Raw genomic sequence first — 22,104 nt, 5'->3', positions numbered from 1 at the left:
GAGGGCATGGCTGGGAAGGTGGATTAAAAGCTAACAAAAAAATTCTTTGGTAAATGTCCCCTGGTGTTTCATCTAGCAATCACCATGGTTACTGTGGCTGCATATCCCTTGCCTTTCTTACAGATCCTCCTGGGAAAGCCACTGTTTAAGCTGAGCACTCCATTTCTACTCTGTGGAGGTGGAATGGGGCTAGGAGAGTCCTTAGTAACACCTGCCTTGTAGTGTGGCTGAGGGTTCTGAGACAGGTTGGGGCCTTGCCACCTGCTTCTTCCTTGGCCCTGAACAGGCCCCTGCCTTCCCTAGTGACACTTGGAGCTGTGTGTGCTGGACCTGGGTCTTACCTGCCTCCCCAGGCTGCAGAATGAGCTCTGCCCCAGATTTCCTTTCACTTGGTCTTAGGAGCAGAGGGCAGATGTCCCATTAACTCATAAGACTATGTCGACCTTCCTGCTGGCTCTCATTCCTGCCAGTCCATGTTAGTATTTTGGGACAACAGGAGGTCTACCCCTAAGGCCTTCAGGGAGCCTATCTCAAACTTAATGTTTATCCCAAATGACCAAAAATTCTAGTAGAGGGAAAGACTGTTTAGGGACTGAGAACACACCACCATCCATCAAAATCAACTCCAGGATTAAGGATGTAAATAAATGTCAAGAGCAAAACCGAAGGGATTTTAATAGAAAACAAAATGGAATATCTGTGTGATTTGGAGAGAGAAGGATTTCCTAAATAGAACACAAATAGAATAAATCATAAAAAGAGTGATAAATATGACAATCACAGAATCCAAAGCTTTCAATTGTTGAAGCACATCTTAAAGAAAACAAAAGATACAGTACAAACTAGGAAAAGAGACCTGAAAGAAACACAACTGACAAAGGATTCATATGACAAATAGAAGGGTTCATAATATTCACACAAGGAAGAAGAGTGTGAGCAATCTAGTAAAAATGGCAAAAGGCACACACAGGTGATCTACAAACCATGCACACCAAAGGGAGACGGCCGAGTTCACCAGTTACCAGGGAAACAACAATTATAAATATAAGCTGTCCCCACTGGAGTAGCAAACATTCAGGAGTCTGACAGTGCCATTTGTTGAACACAGCGTTCTGCTGGCATCTTGTGCTTCTCAGGAGGTCTGCTGTACAGCCACATGAGAAGCAGCACTTGTGAGTTTAATATTTACCTGTCAAAACGTCTCACATATGTCTACCAGGAGATGCATGTGACTGTTTATAGCTGCACTGTTCACAAGGGCAAGTCTTAAAGCAGTCAAAGTGACCAGCCATGGGAGAATATGTTAATAAGTTGTGTTGTGGCCATGAAATGGAATCACGTACAGCAGCTGCAATGATGGTGTCACAGTGCATCAGACAGTGTGGATGCGTACGCGCAGCAGGAAAATGAGTGGACAAGTCCTCAAAGGTTACATAGAACTGGGACATATATAAAAGAGAATCAAATATATACTGGAGGATTCCATTTGAATCAATTCATTACGATAAAAGACACATTTCTAGTAACTATCCCTCAAAATACTCTCCCTCCATTCAAACACACTTATCACATTGTTCTTGGCCACTTTTTGAAGCAGTTCTGGAAGTTCTTTTTCATATCTTTATGATGTTTGATAAAAAATGTGGATGTTGCTGCCAAGTGCCAACCAGTAGAAAGGCAGCCTCATAAATGCATGTCCTTCTCCACCTTATTCACTGGACCTGGCACCATGTGACTTTCGGTTATTCCTCAAAGTCAAAATGACAATGGAAGGCAAATGTTTTTAATTGATTTAGGACATGGAGATAGTCACGATGGCTTAAGTAAAGGCACTGCTCATGAAAGAGGACTCCAGAACTGCTTCAGAAAGTGGCAAGAAGATGGAAAAGTAATACCTATTGCTCCCATCTCCTGGGGCCACCATAACAAATCACCAGTGGCTTAGAACAATAGAACTTTATTTTTTGGAAGCCAGAAGTCTGAGGTCAAGGTGTTGGCAGGGCCACATTCCTACTAAGTCTCTGGGAGGATCCTTCTGGTCCCCTCTGGCTTCAGTGGTCCCAGGTATCCTCGCGGCATTGTCACTCCAGCCTCTGCCTTCATCATCATGTGGCCTCCTATAAACATACCTGGCACTGGATCTCAAGTCCACCAGGAGCATAAGGTATGGGCTCACCTTTATTTTTACCTCAATGGCACCTGTTAAGACTTGCCCAAATAAGGCCATGTTTTGAGGTTCTGGATGGATGAGAACTTGGGGGCCACTGTTCACCCCAGTGCTGTACTCCTCCCACACTTTCATTCCCTTCATAACCAAGGCCCACTTCTGGTGTTTTCAGCAAAGCTTTGCCCACCCTTATTCTTGAAATAAGCCTGGGTTTGCTCTGGGTAACCCGGGGATGCTGGTGTCCATCTGTGGAGACCCAGATATCAGTAGGGGGAAAAGGTAAGTCTGGTGCTGGCATATTGTTCCAAGGTGACAGGTGGTCTCAGGAGAAGCTAAGACTGCAGCTAACACCTCACCTCTGTTTGAGGCTTCTGTAGTCACAAAGGATGGGGCTCAAGTGAAGTTATTTCCTGTCATTTGGCCAAAATACCCAACACTTACAATTTAAAGAAGGAGAGGTTTATTTTGGCTCACAGGTTTGGTCTATGACAGCTAGCTCCAATGCAGAGAGGATGGCAGAGAAAAAGGTGCTTTCACCCTGTGGCACCAGAAGCAGACTGAGAAGAGACGAGCCAGGGACAAGAATATACCTTTCCAGGTCATCCCTAAGTGACCTCGGATCTCCAGCCAGGCCCTACCTCCTAATGACACGTTCAGCCACTGATGAGCATAGCACCTCATGATCCATTCGCCTTCCCTAAATGAGACTTGGAGGGAACATTTTAGATGAAAACCTTAACGAATCTTAAAAGAGGTAAGTTTTCTAGAAAATCAGAGAATAAAGAGGACCAAGGAGGACTGAGTAACTGCTATCGGTACCGGCTACCCAGATGCAATAGTTTCCTTCCAACTAGTCTGGAATGTGGATGCCAGACCCATCCTGGGACTCCTTGTATGTTGGAGTTGACGGTCAATGCCTGCTCACTGCTTTGCCATGTGCTGTGTTCCTTTGAAGGTCATGCTAGACGAAGTGGGTGGCTGGTTCTTATCATTCCTGAGAGTTAAACAGTAAACAGCACCAGGAGCATATAGGTCAGTGACTAGTCTATGAGGTATCTTTACACAAAGCACACAGGAAACAAGTCATGTGTTGATCCATTAAGGGAAATGTAGCCAGAGACTCGAGAGACCCAAACCCTGTTAGTCCCCTTGCAGCTGCAGCTCAGCATTGGCTGACAGTGTTAAGAGTGTCATTATTGAAGGTGACTACAGTGGGCAATGAGGACTGACTATATCTGCAATTAAGGAGAGTCGTTGGAAGCATGGGCTTAGAGCTGTGGCAGAAAGTTTGGGGTCAGTTTTCAGGCCTCTGTTGCCTGCCCTTGGTTGGGAAATCCAGAAGCTAAAATATTTTCTTCCCTGGCGAGGAGAAGGGATAGAGTGTTAGGTTTCTCTTAACTGTTGCCCAAGGGTGATGAAAATTTTGGTGGGAACAGGAATGTTTTAGCGTGGAACAACCCCTTCTGATATCACTGACCCTCACTGTGTCTATTGCAGCCTGACTCTTGGGCATGTGGGAGATTCTGCTGTCTTCTCTATTCTGCAAATGAGAAGTCCCCGAGAGAACAGGGTGGTGCATCTGGTGGCACACTGTAGGACCAGCTTGGGGCTGTAACTCTGCTTCTCTTTATCTCCAGCCTCAGTGGTTATGTCAATATATTTTATGTGTTGATGGAGGTATTATTTCTGCTCATAAGTTTTCAATGGCCAAATGCAGTACCCTTCATTAAATCAGTTTTAAAGATGTTACATTAACTGATGAGTTCAAATTATCCTCTCCAAGCGCTTTTCTCACTTTTGGGTCACTGTTGGCATGAGCCTTTTTTTTAACCCCCTCGTATAGGGATCTAACTCAGGACCTCGAGCTTGCAAGGCACGTGCTATGCTGCTAAGCTAAATACTTGGCCCAAGCCTATTTTTTTCATTTAGAATCCTTTGTTATACTATAGAGCTGTGGCAGTGATTTAAACAATGTTTGCTACAAGTTGGTTAAATTGCAGTGTCATAACTCATGCTTCATGACAGAGACGACCTTCAGTGCTTGTCACCTGTTCCTGCAGTGGGACTGCTGGCAGGAAGGCATTGTTTAGTTCCTTTGAATTCCTCTGGCTTGTGGATTTGGCCATTCCTCTGATATCATGGTGCAGATAGCTCCCTCCTGCTGTCATACATCCTTGGACACTGCCACCTGCCCCTTCAATTGAACGACATCAGAGTCATTTTTCCGTTTGCATTTTTGAACTTGCTGCATTAGAGAACCATGATAGAGTCACTTTAAGCCCTCTGCCAGGAATGTTGAAGGTGTTGAAGGTGATTTACTGGTTTTCTCCGGCCTCCAAACTCATGGCCCACTAAGGCAGTCTCCTGGAAGAGGTTGCCCTCTGGTGTCCCTACTTGAGACAGCAAGACTTTTTCTCTAGGAGGAGCTTTGGGAGTTAGGTCCATATGACAGGGCTGAACCACTGCTCAGAGTTGCCAGGCTTGGGAGGGTGGAGTCAGCATGGGATGGGGCCCCAAGTCCTGGGGACTGGAAGGTCAAGGACTCCAGAGTCTTTCCACAGAATTGAAGAGAATGAAACAAATTCTCTTTCTATTGGTCCCAACAGGAAGGGAGAGTTCTGGGGTCTCTGAGGTCTCCTGGGTATCTCCCTATCCACTGCTGACCATGGGTTCCAGGCTTGTGGGTTCTCCCTAAACTGTCATAGGCCACACTTCAGCTCCCTCTGTTGTACAACTGGTTCCATAAGCAGCACCATAAAGAATGGGGCTTCAAAGACAAGGTAGAAAAGAGGTAGCTGAGTCTGCCAGGACGGAGGCTGACCAGTTGGGCACTTGCAGCTCCAGCCTTATATAAAGCCAGGCAGCAGATACTAGGTGGTGTTATGGTTTAAGTCTGGATGTCCTCTCCAAGCCTTGTGTGGTCATAGGCTTGATCTAGAGTGTGAGAAGCTGGAATTGATTCATGATGCAATGCTAGGCTCAAGGGCACTAGAATTAAGGGTGTGAGTGCTACCCTCCCTAAGCAGTCTGAATAAGATAAAAGGGGCAGGGAGACGCTGTTAAATTCCTCTTTTACCTTTGCTACCTTGTGCATGCCATGTTGTTTCTCTTCTGTGACGCTTGTTTGCCATCCCAGTTTCAGAGCTTGCCAATTATGAACTGAAACCTCTATGAACTGTAAGCCAAACAAATCTCTTCCCTTTCGTCTTTGTCTCAGCAATGAGAGAAAAGTAACTAACACAGGGGGCCTGGCTCAGAGCTATGTCCTCCCCAGGACCAGCTGGGGCCCTGGCCAGGACTTGCCATTGCTGACCAACTGCCAGGCAAAGTACAACTGTCCTGGCACTGCAGAGGGCAGGGGGTTAGGTTGAGCTGGTGGTGTGAATGCAGGCAGCATAGTCTGGGACAGCATAGTCTGTTGGAGGGATCGCAGCTCCCTGAGTAACACCTATCTCAGTTCCTGGGACAGAGTCCTCACCAGCGCCCCCAAGAGGCTGCAGGTGAAATGTGCACAGCCCATTGGCCCAGGTGGCCCTCAGGAGGGCATCAGTGGGTAGGGTGGCTCCACCCTGCAAGCTAGAGGCCTCAGTCCCACCCAACTCCCTAGCTCTCCCTTTCTCCTGACACCAGGGCCGACCACTGTGGTGGAAAACCCCTCTTCTGTTATGGTGCGACATGGACCTGGGGGCACAGGGGAGGAGACGCACCCAGAGCCCCTGCCTCTGTGCCATTTGCATGTGCCCTCCTGGCTCTTGGGCTCCTTTGTCTCACCTGGGTCCTTGGGACAGGGACCCTCACCTGGCCCCCACCTCACTTTCCCTCAGACCTGGCTGGGCCTTGAAGTAGGATAGCAGTGGCTGGGGATGGCTCCCCGATCCTTAAATTGTGGCCACTGGTCTCACTCTGCCTCCCATCATCCTTCATCTCAACCCTGAGGCTTCCTTTTCTTGGTGGAACAGACCCTGAGAGGCTGGTCACCCAACTCGAGGCTGTGGGAGCATGGGACCAGATTTGGTTCTTGACTCAGGCCTCACAGTGGCTCAGGGAGGAACTCACATCCCTGAGCCCCTTGGAGAGTAGGCCCGGGGCTGAGAATGCTGGAGAACAGTTTGTTTTTTCAAGTTCATGAACAAGCTAGTTCTATGAGTCTCTCAGGCTCTCACTCTGGAAAACTCAACACTCATGCCCTTGAGCCCAGCTACTCAAAGGAAGCTTGGGCAGGATCTCCTAATATGTCACCTGTGTTCAAAGTGTCCAGATTTTATCACTTCTCAAAAGTTGCCTTCTTCCTTTCTTCCACAGTATTCTTACTACCTTTTCTAACTTTAAGTAAAAAATTAATAACAATATAAGCACAATCTTCCTACACAGATGTGATTCAAAAAGACAATTCAAATGAAAACATGTTTCTCGATTTGTTTTTTAGGTGAGGAACATCCTAGTTTTGTTTGGGCTGCAGTTGGTAGTTGACAGAAATTCATGTCCTCACACATTTATATCAGAAGAGAATTAGCTGGGCGTGGTGGTGCACTCCTGAAATCTCAGCACTTGGGAGGCTGAGGCAGGAGGATCGCTGTGAGTTCGAGACCAGCCTGGGCTACATAGTTCTAGGTCAGTCTCAACTACATGGTAAGACCCTGTCTCAAAAAACAAAACAAAACAAAAAAAACAAAAAATTAAGGGCATTATTCTGCTGAGATATTTATATTTAACTATTTTGAAATGATTTCAGATTTATAAAAAGTCACCAAAATTATGAGAATTATTCCATATCTTTGTTACTACATGATGAATTTAACAGGTATAAGCTGAGCTCTTATGTGCAAGGAGCAAGGAATCACAAGCTCAAACTTGATGTCAAGTATAAAGCAGCTACATTTATTTATTTATTTACTGATTGATTGATTGACTGATTGATACCAGGGATCGAACTTGGGACCTTGTGCTTGCGAGGTAGGCGGAAGAACCACTGAGCTAAATCCCTGGCCCTCAGCAGCTACATTTATTGAAGATGATGGGAAGTATACAAGGCAAGAAATATATGGCACAAACAAAAAGGTGGGGCTAGGGTGACAGGAAAGCAAAAACACTGCACACAAAATACAGCACTCAGCAACAGCCCCAGATAAATCAGGCTTTGGGATTTTAAAGGATGTGCACTTTAGCCCAGCCATCCCTGAATCCCTAGGTATGAATGACAGGAATGATTGACAGGAGCTATGTATCTCAGGGGCTCTGAACACACATGGGTGCCCCAGAATCCACTCTGATCCGAATTACATGCATGAGATATAGCATCTATTCAGGAACCCTCAGTAAGGGTGAGGTAGGGGAAAGGTGACTGAAGATCAGGCTAGGAATCCAACAGATTATGCTCTCACCTAGGACATCAGAGATTACCTGGGTTTTGTTTTGTTTTGTTTTGGTATCAGGTATCAAATTTGGGACCTTGCCCTTTGGGAGACCTGGGTTTTTGTTATGTGATTCTCTGCCTCTCTCAGGACAATGGGAAGAGGAATAGCACTGCTTTCATTTAGAACAACAATGACAAAAATATGTATCTGGGCATGATGACACATGCCTGTAATCCCCACACTCTGAACCTGAGACTGGAGGATGTAAGTTTGAGCTGAGTCTGGGCAACTTAGTGACTTAGTGAGACCCTGCTTTAAAATTAAAAAGAGGAGGAGGGCAGGGGGCTGTAACTCTGTGTGAAAGCCCTGAATGGATGTTCAGTACAAAGGTTCTGTATGAAGTTTCAGTACCAACAAAAAAAAGAAAAGAGGGGGTGGGGAGAGGAAGAAGGAGGAGGAGGAGGAGGGGAGAAGGGGAGGAGAAGAGGAGAGGGAGAAAGAAAAAGCTGGGAGCCTTAAATGCATATCACTAAGTGAAACAAACCAGTCTGAACAGGCTTTAGATTGTGTTACTCCAACTGTTTCATTCTGGAAAGGGCAAAGTCAAGCAGATAGTTGCCAAGGGCTGTTGAGGGAGGAGAGTGAGCAGGTGGAGCTCAAGATTTTCTAAAGCAGTGAAACAGTTCTGTAGGGTAGAGTAACAGTGGTTCAAGACACAGTGCATTCTTCAAAACCCATGGAACTGTATATCACAGAATGGAGTTTATGTAATTACCGGGTAAATTCTGTTTGGTAAGGTAAATTTTGGTTATTCTGTGTGAGGATTGAGCCTAGCACCTCATGCATGCTAAGCAAGTGCTCTCCATTGAGATGTGCCCCAACCCTGTACTTATGATAAAGAAAAATAGGGTTCTGCCAGCCAAAGTAAGTGATCTTACAGCCATCTGCTCTTTTGGCCTGTGCCTAGGTAAGCTGAGCCACCTGCTGGAATATTTGCATAGTCCTTCTGCCCTGACCTGCTCTGTCTTGCTGGGTTCAGAAACAGGATAGGTGCAGCCTGATGGGGGCTACATATGGCTCCAGTCCCCAGGTAATGGGAAAGGGTCCTGGCCCAGGAGCGATTCGAACCATCCTGGGAATTTCTATAGGTCTGAGGCACTCAGGAAGTTGAATGGCCGGGGGAGAATCAGCAGCCCCATTGAAGGGCAGGCTGTGTCCTTTCACATGTCCCTGGATGTCCCTTTGGCTTCTCAGGCCCCTAGTCCAGTCCTCGTTAGCGTGTGCTCACTACCCTAGAGCTCCTTTCTCAGTCATGGCCACTGGGTCCTCACCCATCTTCATCTGCCCTTCATGCACCCTTTTTCATCCACTGTTTCAGCCTTTTCTGATTTCAGCCAGAATGTTGCTCTGAGGGGCCAAAGGCAGGATCAAGGTCCCTAGCTCCAAAAGGCACAGAGTGACAGGTGCAGAGGCTATGGGAGATCTTGACCCAGCACAGCATCTGGGTTATATTTACACATTCCTAACAATCTACTCCACCACAACTAGACTGGTCCCTCAGCATTCTTGTCCCCTGAGACCCAGAGATTCCAGAAGCCCCCACCCTCCACACTCTAGGGCCACTGTGCTGCAGTGTGCGGAGGTGGGGTTGATGGTGAAACCTGGAGTGAAAATTCATAACCACAAGTCGAGGGGAGGGGCTTCTGGATTCCAGCAAGGAATCCTGGGATTCTGGGCAGCCTCCTGGGAATGGGGGGCGGGCACAGCACAGCCTCATTCAGACCCACTGAGGAGTTTCTGGGCCCACCTTCATCCATGGGGGAAATGACAGCTGAACAGTGGGGCTGAACAGGGATCACGGGGGCAGGTGATGGAGGGGGCAGGGTTGCAGACCATAGAGCACAGGTAGGGGAACTGGGGAGAGGGAAGCTGCCCAGCCACAGGCCAGTCCCTCCTTATCAAGGGCCTTGTTCTTACCACCCCTCTAGCCCTCTTGGACAAGCCCATCCCTATGCCCAGTGGTGCCTGCTCAGTCTGGCAGCCCTGAGGGCCACATCAGTCCCCTAGTCCCTCCCTGGTTCTCACCTGTGCCCTCACTTGGTCACCCTCCTGCTTATTCCTCCCAGGCCAGACCTGTGGCTCACATCCACTAGGCCTCACTTCTTTCAGCAAACAGCGACCATGTCATGTGGGACCCCTGCCTGGCCCCTCCCCGATCCTCTTCTGAACCCCCGAGCCTCCCCTCCTTATCTGAGCCTCAAACATCCTGTGAGTGTGCTAGGCCCCTCCAGCAGGGACAGTCCAGTCCTTGCTTGGTTGTGGGCAGCTACGTGGTTCTGAAGAGGTTCAGGCTGCAACACCTACAGAGGCTGGCTGTACGGAACTAGGGGAGCGATGAGTCTGGGGAGGGGACAGAGAAGGAGCAGGAGCCAGGCCATGGGGCAGTGAGAGTTTATTGTCTCTGAGGAGTGAGGGGCACATGGTGGGGATATCACAGTGTTCCTCTGCTTGGGCTCCTTGGACATTGGTGGCTGAAATGGAGAAGGCGGAGCTACAGTCTAGACTTAGCAGGTCCTTCCTGTTCCAGCAGCCTGCTCAGGGCATGAACCTTTTACAATGAGCCCGTCCCACAAACCAGAAAGGCCACCTTCTTCTTTATTAGGAGCAGAGCCTGCTTTTCTGTCTTCTTGAGTGAAAGTGTCAGACAGGGGCATGATGGGGTCCAGGGTGGAGGCCAAGGTGCCCTCCCTGGCACTTCATGCAGGAAGCATCCCCCAGGGGGTCCTGGAAGGGACAGAGGGTTGTAGCTGGAGATGGACAACAGGATGTGCCAATGGTTGAGTGGGGTGCTGGGTGAGGATGCTCACAACAGAGTCCAGAGGAAGCCCAGGCCCACCAGTGTCAGGAGCCCCCCTGGCCTGACCCAGGGCCCCTTCTGCCTGGTGGGTGCCTTGTTGCAGAGATTCTTGGAGCAGCAGTGCCTTCCAATCCTTGCTTGTATCCCAAGGTTGGGCATCCACTCATACCAGCTGTTGGAACTGGGACATCTGGGGGCACAGCGTTTGCTGATCTGAACTTCCATCCTTAAATCTGTGAAGATAGGAGATAGTAGGTGTCCCCCCAGAGCCCCAGGTAATGGGAAGAGGTGGGGGCTTTTCAGTGGATCTGGCCCTACAAAGGGCACTGAAGACTTCCTTGTGCTGCTTGTTCACAAGTGGGACTGCCCAAGGTCACCTCCAAAGGCACAGCAAAGAGTGGGGGCTCTTCCTTGCAGCCAAGCAATGCCTGGGCCACCTCCTGCCCAGGGGGTGGGAGTCAGGGGAAATGGAGTGAAGAGGGCAGAATGGAAAAGAACTGGTAGCCACAGAGAACCTGTGGGATGCCCAATGGGGCTGTTTGTCCAAAGTTGCAGCAGGGACTTCCAGAGAGATGTATTTCCAACAATCATGAAACCATCATCCTAACCTGACTCGAGAATGGGTCATTTTAGGTGGAATCTACCTCTTTAATTGTGTTATAGTTTGCTGTATCATGTTGCATCATATGTTGTATTATATTGCATTATATTATAGTAATTTGCAATGTATTCTGTTATATAGCATGAGCAATTATATTATGTCCTATTATAATACATTGCAGTCTACTCTGTTGTATCACATTATATTGCATTATGATGTATTATGCTATGCTTTATTACACTGCAGTGTATTGTACTGTATAATAAGTATATCACAGGCTAAAAAGAACACTGCACAGTGGCACAGGATTTACGGTAATGAGGGAGCCTCTAGCAAGCATGGAGCACTGGCCTCCTTTGAATCCCTGACTGAGCAGCAGTCCCCCAGGCTGTGCCCCACAGTGCTCGCAGTGCAGATCTCAAAGGCCAGGGAGCTTCCTGAACAGGTGGCCCTGGAAGAGAGCCCACTTCCTACACTGAGTGCTCCTATTATGTTACCTTCCAGGACAAGAGAAACTGTGAATTAGAAACTTGGGGGGAGTCTGGATTGAGGACACAGTGCAAAAGAAAACAAAGCTGGGTGTGAAAACAAAATTTAGTTCATGTGTGAAATTCCTTCATTCTAATAGGAAGAAAAGGAGACCTTGGGGGCTGGAGCAGTCGCTGAAGGGACAGCGGGTTTCACACTGGGAGAAACAGCACATCTAGCAGTCCTTTTGCCTCCTCCCTTGGGAAAAATCCTACCTTGACTATTGCTTTATTTATTTGTTTGTTTGTTTGTTCATTATTTATTTATTTTTTGAGACAGGGTCTCGCTATGTTGTCCAAGCTGGCCTTGAACTCACTATGTAGCCCAGGTTGACCTCGAACTCTCGACAATCCTCCTGCCTCAGCCTCCCGAGTGCTGGGATTACAGGTGTGCACCACCACACCCAGCTTTTTGTTTTTTGACTATTGCTTTAAACTGCTGGCAGAAAAGAACAATCGGGTTCTATGTCAGCTGTGACAGCAGTTGGAGGTGCCACTTGGGACATCATGTAGAGCATATATGTCAGAAGCCTGCTCCTCTGGGAAAGGCATCTCACACCTGCACCTCCACTTTAGAGACTGATCTACAGGAAGCCCAAGTATGCAAGTTGTGCTTTGAAGCATCATTCCTAGGAAATCAGGGTGGGCGCCAACCTGAGGTCCACTAGTGGAGTTGTGTTAAAAAGAATTGTGCTGTGACTGGGCCTCTAGGAGAGGGAAGGCAGCTCTACCAGGCTGGCCAGACCCCAGGGAGCTAGAACCATCCAGCAATTTCCAGCAACTCACATGAGCTCAGAGTGGGTCTTCTTGGGGCTCTCAGGACACTTTTATAAATGACTGTTTCTGTGGGGCTAAGAAATGTGTTCATAGATTCTTTCATAATCCTCTCTATGGCTTATTCTTAGAATCAGGTCTTATTGCTTTTTAAACCCCGTGGTATGCCCATGAGGGGCAGCCTTGGGATGTGTGGGTCTTGTGTGGCAGGATGGCACAATCTCCTGTCTAGGGACAGCATCTGTTGCCTAGCTAACTCTCCTTTTGCCTCCCTCTTTTGTGAATTCACTGACAGCAGAGCTTCTGTCCTGGTGACATTTTGGTGGGGGGGAGGTGTTACACAAGAGCTTCTTCTCCAAATAGCACAGAGAACATGAAGAGCCACAACCACCCCCTCAGCCCGGGGCAAGACTCACTGTTGCGGACGACCACCTTGTGGGAGACACAGACTTGATCAGTGGCTCGGCACACGGCAGGCTGGCACTGGCTTGTGCTGCTGACCTTGAAGCATTGGAAGCAACTCAGGTTTGAGGCTGTGGGGACACAGTAGGTATGGGAGCCTTGGTCCCAATACCCCCATCCTTCTCTGGGCTTCCACCCCAGCCCTATTCCTTCCCCAGGGCCCAGGTCTTACCTGACATTGTCATCTTGTCTCCCTGGAGCTCTACCAATGCCAGGGGCACCCACAGTACCAGCACCAGCATGAGCCCCTCTGTGTGTCCCCTTCCCTGTGTCCTCCCTGGTCGGTGCCTTTCCGAGGCCCTGGGACCTGACTGAGCCTCCTCACTAAGGAAGAACAGCTGGGTTGCCATGACCTCTCAGCCAACCCTCCCTCTGCCCTGAGGTCTCCTCCCCATCCCCCACTGGTACATGCCATGGGACTCAATGCCCAGACTGGTTCTTGGATCAGGGCCAGGATGGCTCAGGGAAGGACAAAATGCCCCTAAGGCTATGGGAGGATGAAGATAAAGGGCTACCTTCCCTCAGGTGTGGCAGAAGTGGTCAGAGGCTGGAGGGGACATCTAAGAGGGCTAAGAAAGGGGTCTGTTGGAGACATGGTGGTTTGAGCAGTCAGCAACATGTAGGGCAGGGAAGCGGGAGAAAGAGCCTGTCAAGGGAGGAGAAGGAAAGAGAGAGGAGGACATGGTAAGCACCTAAAATCAGGACCCCCTCAGATGACCCTGAGGCTGGGGATGGGGACAGCAGGCTTCCAGTTTGGATGGGAGTAGGACACTGCTTCAGGGACTCCAGTAGGTTTCTGGGCCATGCAGAAGGGCTGTCCCCTTGGGGAACTGAGTCTGAGGGACCTGAGTTGGGCCTTTGAAACTCAAGTCCTTTGCCCCAGGTCAGTCTCCTGGCCAGCTGACTGTCCCTGTGATGGGACTCAGCCTGGTTGTCAGTGTGTTTAATGCCTCGAGGTCCCCCAGGGTTTGGGCTTCTAGTCTCCCCCCATGTAGTGTGGAACACAGCACTCCCTGCTACCATTACCATAGGCCTCCTCCCCACTTATCTACAAATCCTTCCCTTGTATTATTATTTTCTATTACTTTATTTTTAATTTTATTATTATTTTATTCTCATTCTTGTTCTTATTATTTGGAGGCAAGTAAGCTGAACCAAATTCTCTCTGGGTTATTGGAACCAGCAGGCCTGGAGGTCGCAGCCTGTGAGGATTTGAGGTAGAAGCTACCTCCCACAGCCAAGGGGTGTCCTGGGTGGGCTTTCTTTCCTTTGGAGGTGCCCACAGCCCTCTGTGAACCTCTACTACCTCATCATGGGACCAACTTCACCAGGGGACCAGCATGTCTGCTGTCCCTAACCCAGCAATGGAATGCTGCCTTCACCTGGGGGTCACCAACCCAGTATCTCCTGTGAGCGTCTCCCTGGACCCTGTCTCCTCAGCTCATCTCCCTCAGCTGCCAGATGCATCCATCTGGGGTCAGAGGCCTCACAGCTTTCACACTAGGTCTCCGGTTCATTCTTTCTTTCTCCTCTCTGCACTCAAATCTTTACCCTCACAGTTTGAACATTGTAAGATGGTGGGGTAGAGACCTGGGATTTGCTTTGGTGAACACAGCCCCGATACCTTTCTTCAGGAGTCTTACAGCAGCTGAGCCCTAGACAATGAAAGGATAACCATTACCTCTAAGGTAGCTGGAAAGTGCCCAGGAGCCTGGCTTCCCCATGTGGACTCAGTGAGCCTCTCACCCCACAGTTGTCCACCTACTCCCCATGCTGCCTAGTGTGGGCCCAGGGTGGCTGTGCCTTTGGACCCCACCTGTCTAGCTGCGGCTCCCTCTCGTTCTTTTGTCCCACAGTACTCCCACCCTTTTGGCCATTGAGCCTCTGGGTGGGGTGGGCTTTGAGGGGATAGAACTGAAAATGTGTACTTATGTTTCTTATGTACTCGTGGGTATCTTATGTTGTGCATATATGCATTTGGCATTTTTGCTGCAATAGATTTGAGTGTGCAACTCATTAAGTCAAAACCAGGGAGAGCAGTGGAGGGGGATGTGATAAAGGAGTCTGCACAGAGGGATGGAGTTCAGGAGGAAATCTGTTCATATGGGACCTGGGACTGATGGCAGAGTGTCCTGGAAGCCGTTTCAGGGTCACTTAAGTGACAGGTGGAGGGCCAAAGCTTCCCCTTGACTTGACCCTCTATTGTATTTTTTTTTTCCTTTTTGGTATTGGGGATCAAATTCTGATCTGGTCCTTGTGAGGCAGGCAGCAGAGCCACTGAGTTAAATCCCCGACCCTATTGTCTGAAGGCTGCCAGGGTAGGATGCCACCTGCTAAAAACAGCCTCTGGTGTGTGTTTTTGAAAGGGAAGGAATAGGACAGCAAATATTGTCAAAATACATTACACACAATTGGGATATGTATTATGTTATGAAAATTTTAATTTCAACATATGCATGTGTTTTGAGATATGCATGCAAATATATTTGTGTGTATATGTTTGAATATGCAATATATATTTGTTATAAATGTGCTTATTTGATATATACTGAATGTTTTATCTTTTAAAATATAGTATTTATATTCCTATGTTGTAATCAGTGTTAATGTTATAAATATGTCATGCACGGCCAGGTGTGGTGGTGCACGCCTGTAATCCCAGCACTTGGGAGGATGAGGCAGGAGGATCACTGTGAATTCCAGGCCAGCCTGGGCTCCATAGTGAGTTCAAGGTCAGTCTAAACTACATAAGGAGACCTGTCTTGAAAAAATATACATCATGCAGGTATAAATGTTTATATATGTTACATGTTTCAAGGTTATATATTTTTTCTTGAGGCTATTTTATCTGTAGATCTCAGTCAGGGAAACTTGGAAGCCATGCATTGAAGAAAGCTCTTCTCCCTTATTTTAGGGTGGCCCCCACCACCAGGGAGCTGGACATCAGGATGCATATCATAGGTATGTGACTCAGCTTCCACCAGACTCCTAACTCTAGCAGAGATATGGACAGAAACAATCTGTGGGATTTCTCTGGGGAAGTGGATCTTGGCCTGATGTCCAGAGGTGGCCTCTGACGTATCTTGAGGTCGGCTCCATGATCTCTCTCACTGGGTTCTTGCTGTGAGGTGCTAAGCTGAATTTTAACATGAAAGATCCCAGTGTTCTTGCTAAGTTTGTACAAATGTCTCTGTTTTCTTTTCACCTTGGCTGATGGGAAGCTCAGAGACTAATCACTTGCCCCAGGCACATGTGTGGGGCCTTGGCAGGCTTTTGGACTGCCTCTTCTGGTTCTTCTCTGATCATTCCTTATTTGTCTTCTTCCCCTTACTTTCCGGGCTTTGAGTGTCTGGTTCTTAGTTTTTGTGGTTCTTTAGGTCTTTGACTGTAAGGACTTGGTGACTTAGCCTCCTCCAGACTCCAGTTCTTGGCCTTGCAGGAGGAGGGCTTGCCCAGTCTTGCTTCAGTCAGGTGACTCTGGTCAGCTCACTCTCGGCTGGTGCAGGGCCCAGGCAGCAGCGGGGCTTCGAGCACAGACCCTGTTCCTCCTATCCTGAGCAGATGACCTGGCGTTCTCATGTTGGAGGCTGACAGCTGATGTGACTGTGTTCTAGTTTTAATTCCAAGTCCAGTGACATCGCCATGGTTGAGATATCTTCCTCAGGCACTCAGTCCCCCTCATTCATTCTGTAAACTCAGGCATACGGTGCACCAGGGGGGGAACCTTGAACTGGACCATCCAGTACTTTCCGCTTGTGCTCAGTGTCCAGATCGTGCCCATTTTCACACTGGCGCATTGCCCATGCTAATAGCACTCTCTGACCCAGGGAAGGAGACATAAGGAAAACACAAATGATGTGGTCATGTATATCGAAATATGGAAAACCAGGATCTTGATGCACTGTAGTTGAAGGAGGATTCTGTTGGAAATTAGAAAGGGATAAAATTAAGAACCTGCCCATGAAAGTCAGCAAGAGCGGTCCCTGAAGGGAATAGCCCCTGTGCTTGCATAGGCAAATATGGGAGGTCAAAGATTTTGAGTAGTTCAAATTAATTTTCATAGGCAGCTTGGTAAGTAGGAGGGAGATGTTCCTCAGATCCGCGCGGAAGGTAGCCATGGGAATATGACTGGGAGTCTGAAAGTGACAAACACATGGAAACCATGGTGTAAACACACCAGGAAGCCATGGGATGAATAGTGATAGAACAGGAAGCAGACACAATCACAAGCGCCAGGCCTGTTTCTTAAAAACCAAAATTAGACAAATTTCTGGCAAACTAAGGAAATGGAATCCACAGACGAATCAAGTGAATGAAAACAAGGGCCAAAATCATAGATTTTTTAGAAAGGAGAAAGGCTTTCACTTCTGGTTGGCCCGTGGAAGCAGCGCGAAACCTGCCTTCTGGTTGTGACCATGAGAGCACGGAACTGCACACAGATGTCCTCAGGGCCTTCCAGTGCCCTGCACAGTGGTGCTGTGAGTCCCAGGGGAAGGGCAGGTGCTTGCCTCACAGTGATCGGATGGGAACTGAACCTGGGGACAGGTGCACAGTGCTATCCCACAGCAGGCGCTCTGTCTGAGGAGAGGAGAAAAGGACATTTCTTGATTGTTTGGTATGTAATTCCTGAAACATTACAAAAAAATTATAATAAATACAGGAAAGTGTTATTTTCAGTCAGAAGAAAATCTATTCAGTGGAAACAGACACACAGATAACCCAGATACTGGGATTAGCAGACAAGTGCTTTAAAATACTACTGGCCAGCTCCCTCTTGGCTCTATATTGACCAGAATGGAGCACAATCTGTACAAAATGATGAAAGATGGAGAATTCCAGCAGAGAAATGAAAGATATCAGAATACGTGCTCATTTGGAACTAATTAATACCTAAAATTAAGAACTTCCTTAATGGGCTTAACAGTAGGCTAAACTCACAGTAGAAGAAAACTAATGAAGTTTAAGATAGATCAATAGAAATTACCCAAAGTGAAGCACAGAGATACAACTGAATGAGAGACCAGAAATCAACCAATAACAAATGCTGGTGGGACTGTAAGGAAAAAGGAACCCTTCTCCACTGTTGATTGGAGTGCGGGCTGGTGCAACCACTGCGGAAATCAGTGTGGAGATTCCTCAAACTAAAACTAGAGGTTCCATTTGGCCCAGCTCTTCTTCTTGGTATCTTTCTGAAAGAATTAAAAGCATTATACTACAGTGATATATGCTCACCCATGTTTATAGCAGCACAATGTGTAATAGCTAAATCTTGGAAACAGCCCAAATGCCATCAATTGATGAGTGGATAAAAAAGATGCTTTTTAAAAATACAATGGAGTACTACTCTGCCATAAAGAAGGATAAGCTTCAGACACTTATAGCTAAATGGATGGATCTAGAGCGCATACTCCTATGTGAAATAAATTGGACACACATATTTAAATACTGCATTGTTTCTCTGGGGTGAGAAACCTAAAGGGGAAATAAGGACTGAGATGCATGATAGATATTTGGAAATGGGAAGAAAGTGTTCAAATGGGAAGGGGAACAAGGGAGGAGGGAGGGAGAAAAGAAGAAAGGGACAAGAAAAAAGTAAAAATAGAAGGAAAAAATGGAAACAAAGCTTTTGAACATAGGGAGGGGAGGGATATGGAGGAGGGGAATGGGATAAAACAAAATAAAATTTATTTAAAAAATTGAATGAGAGAGCAAGTGCAAGAAGCAAGAGTGAGAGTAAAGGAGGGAGGGAAGGCATGAGAGAGGGAGAGAGGGTGGACTTCTGTCTCTGCCTCGGGGGCCCACATGTACCCTTCTGAGGAGCTGCCAGACCTTCCTCTGCACAGCTCTGACCCAGCTCCAAAGAAAGCTCGGGTGGGGCTTGGTGAAGGCCAAGAGGAGCAGAGCCAGGCCGTCACCTGGCCCGAGGCATAGCAGGTGCACTTGCGGTCAGGAGCCACTCGACCGTCCTCCTGAGCTCTGCAGGTGCACTGTCTTGGCCTCAGACTGCAACTATGGTAGAAACTGCTTGGGCCATGGGGCTTCCAGGAAAGCTTTCTCATATATTTGTATTTTTTTATGGATAAAGTTAATTTCTTAGAACAGTGCTTCCAGAAAACTAAGCCAATATTACGAGAGTTCCTCTACATCCCTTCTCAGTTTCTCCTCTCATCAACCCCAGGGTGTTGTGGTAGCTAACCCACCCCCACGTACACCTGCCCAAGTGTAGCCCCCAAGGTCAAGATTCTATGACCCACCCAGACATTTCCAGCAGTGTGCTTTAGTAATCTCCTGTGTGGTTCCCTAGCCAATCAAGTTAACAGTTAAGAATCCATTCAGAGGCATTCTTCATTTCTGTTACAGTATATTTAATTGCTGGCATATTCATATTCTTATTCTCATTCATCCCCCCACACACTGAACTATATCTCAGGCTTTGCTTTTCTCTTTTCTTTTCCTTTTTTCTTTACTGCTTAGAGACAAGTTCTTTCTAATTATCCAGAATGCGCTGGAACATGTGATCCCCCAGCCCAGCCTCCCAGAGCGCTGGAATTACAGAATGTACCACCACGCCCAGTTCTTTCCTTCTCATTTAAGAGTCTTGCTGATGGGCTGGGGATTTATCTCAGTGGCTTCACTGTTTGCCTCACAAGTGCAAGACCCGAGTTTGATCACTGGTACAAAAAAAAAAAAAAAAGTTTTGCTGCTTACTGTACCCATTTGCTAATGTATGCTGTCCATTTCTCTGTCAACATTTTTAGCATATTCATGACAACTGTTTCCAATTCAGGGTCAGAATATTCCAGTGTGTCTAGTTTTAATGCTTGTGTTATCTCTTGAACATGAATTGTGTTGAAGTTTGGACATACTTGGGCCTCAGGATCTGTGTTGTTGGGTCTTAGGAGTGAGGTCACTAGCCTGCTCCGTGTGGTTCTGTTTTCTCTGTCTGGGGTTTTGCTGTTTGGGCTTCCATGTTGTCTGAAGATGTGGGAACCTCAGTTCCCTCCAGGATCTGGCTTTCTTTTTTGTTTTTTATTAATTTATTTATTTTTGAGGTACCGGGAATCGAACTCTGGCCCTTGTGCTTGCAAGGCAGGCACTGGAACCACTGAACTAAATCCCTGGCCCTAGGATCCGGCTTTCTAGAAATGACTTTGTACATGACTGTATCCTGCACTTCTTCTTCTTTTCTTTTTTTTTTTGTTTTGTTTTGTTACCGGGGATCAAACTCAGGACCTAGGCTAAACCTCTCAGCTGAGTGGTTCTGCTGCTTGCCTCGCAAGCTCAAGGTCCCAAGTTTGATCCCTGGCACCAAAAACTAAATCAAAACAAAAACCCCCCAAAACACTCAGGACCTTGTGCTTGTGAGGCAGGCACAGTGCCACTGAGCTAAATCCCCAGTCCACTATTCTGCACTTCTTTAGGGACACTTTCTGCTAATTTCTTGTTTTACTGTGAGTGGCCATACTTTCTCGAATCGTTGCATGACTTCTTTTTTTGCTGGAAACTTGCCATTTGGCTGTTTGGCTAATTCACATATCAGTTCCTCCCTTCTCTCCGTTGCTGTCTGTGGTATGGTTTGGTGACTTATTTTTTTCACTGAAATGCATTTTTTAGTTTTCATAGCCCTCAAAAAGGTGGGGTTAACATTTGACTTTATCCTATGTAGAAGAATAAAAGGACTGGTTGGAACTTAGATGCTACTAACATTCCTTTTCTTTCTGGAAATGGGGGGCTGTTTCCTTATGGTTAACTTATTAAAATGTGGAATGTACATCATAGATAACAGAAAAGAGTTTACCCGAATACTGTAGCTAAGCATAAATATCTTTTTAATCGCTTCCTCAGAATATTTTTCAGAAAGCTCAAATTAATAATTTGTAATCACTGTCCCAGTTTGGAGAAACTGGATGGTTAACTGTGGGTCCAGATAGTCATTTGTCTTTATCCCAAATGATGAGAAACAATTCCCTCCAACTTTCCAGTGAAACAGGTACACACAGACCTCATTTTCCCTTTCTCTTGCTGAAACATTAGTCAGAGGGACACATGCCAGGGATTTAGCTCAGTGGTGTCACTACCTGCCCTGCAAAGGTCCTGAGTTCAATCCCCAGTACAAAAAAAAAAAAAAGATCCAAACACTTAAAAAATAATTCCTGGAAGGTGGGATGGGTAGGGGAAGGGTAAAAAGGGAAAAGAAAAAAAATGTGAGATGATAATGAAAAGATGGAAATAAAGTGGTTGTAGATGGGGAGGGGAGGAGGGGGTAAAGGGAGGGCAGGGACAAGGGGAAAAAATGAGAACCAAGACTTGTCATGTAGAGGTACAAGATCCCAACAATGAATGTAACTGTACTGTATCCCTCAAATGTACCAATAAACTCAATTAAAGCTGAAAAAAATAAAATTAAAAAAAATAATTCCGTGTTAGAAACTCAACTCTAGGGGCCAGGGGATTAGCTCAGTGGTTCCACTGCCTGCCTTGCAAGCACAAGGATCCAAGTTCAAGGATCCAAAAGAGAAAAACAAAAAAGAAATTTGACTCTGTCGTAAGTCTCTTACTGGACTGGTTAAATGCTCCAATTTCACTATTATTAACATTTAGGAAGCAGAATATTCCAGCTAGTTCAAACCGGAGGTTTAGTTACTACCCCACTGACTTCTGGTTGGTTGTGTAGTCAGTGAGGTCTACTCTTCCTCAGCTGAATTTGCTCCTGGATTCAGTGGCTCATTCTTTGACAGCTTTTTAGCTATTGCCATGAGTATTTCATTTACATTCATTGATATTTTATTTATTTATTAATTTTATATCGGGGATCGAACTCTGAACCTTGAGCTTGCGAGGCAGGCAGCAGAACCACGGAGCTAAATCCCTGGCCTGTTCATTGATATTTTAGCTGGTGTTTCCATGAATAATAAACTGTTGTCATTTGCATAGGACTGTGCTTCCTGGAAATCTACAGCTCTTTTTTATTTGCCAGATCAGCCTTGTTTCCTGATAAAGCGATTACAGTTATTTGTTAGGACTTGCTTGCCTCTGAAGTTCTTTAACCCAGTCTTTTGCTCCTGCACGGGATTCCTCATTTGTAGTATCATATACAACTACGGTCGTATGGTTGCACGGTGTTCCCTGTGATTCACACAGCGAGGTAGGCTTGCTTGCACCAGCATTACCAGGGACACTTGAGTCATGCTGGTTCTGTGATGCTGTGATGGCTGTGGCATTGCAAGTGACAGTGCTCTCAGTTCCATTTGATCTGCCCGGGCTGCTGTCCTGTATGTGGTTGGTGTTGACCGAAAGCTCCTCACATTTTTGTCATTATTTCTGCTAACCCTATCTTCTCTCCTCTGTTTCTTTTGTTTTCT

At 46.9% G+C, this 22,104-nt stretch overlaps 1 protein-coding gene across 1 annotated transcript in view; it reads right to left on the bottom strand.

Moving 5' to 3' along the window:
* Positions 1-9,964: 9,964 nt before the first annotated feature.
* The window catches only part of Ly6l (lymphocyte antigen 6 family member L), a 43,221-nt gene continuing 31,081 nt past the window's right edge, over positions 9,965-22,104 (bottom strand). The window contains exons 3-5 of the mRNA XM_010639240.2: positions 12,915-13,388; positions 12,697-12,813; positions 9,965-10,611 (exon numbers count right to left, since the gene is read on the bottom strand). Coding sequence (XP_010637542.1) covers positions 10,385-10,611; positions 12,697-12,813; positions 12,915-13,092 — 522 coding nt within the window. The 5' untranslated portion in view covers positions 13,093-13,388 and the 3' untranslated portion in view covers positions 9,965-10,384. The remainder of the gene's footprint in view (positions 10,612-12,696; positions 12,814-12,914; positions 13,389-22,104) is intronic.

Source organism: Fukomys damarensis, unplaced genomic scaffold (genome assembly GCF_012274545.1).
Source record: "Fukomys damarensis isolate Sample0158 unplaced genomic scaffold, DMR_v1.0_HiC HiC_scaffold_5, whole genome shotgun sequence".
NCBI lineage: Eukaryota > Metazoa > Chordata > Mammalia > Rodentia > Bathyergidae > Fukomys > Fukomys damarensis.
The sequence above is the reverse complement of the archived record's forward strand: the minus strand, read 5'-3'. Positions and strand labels throughout refer to the sequence as shown.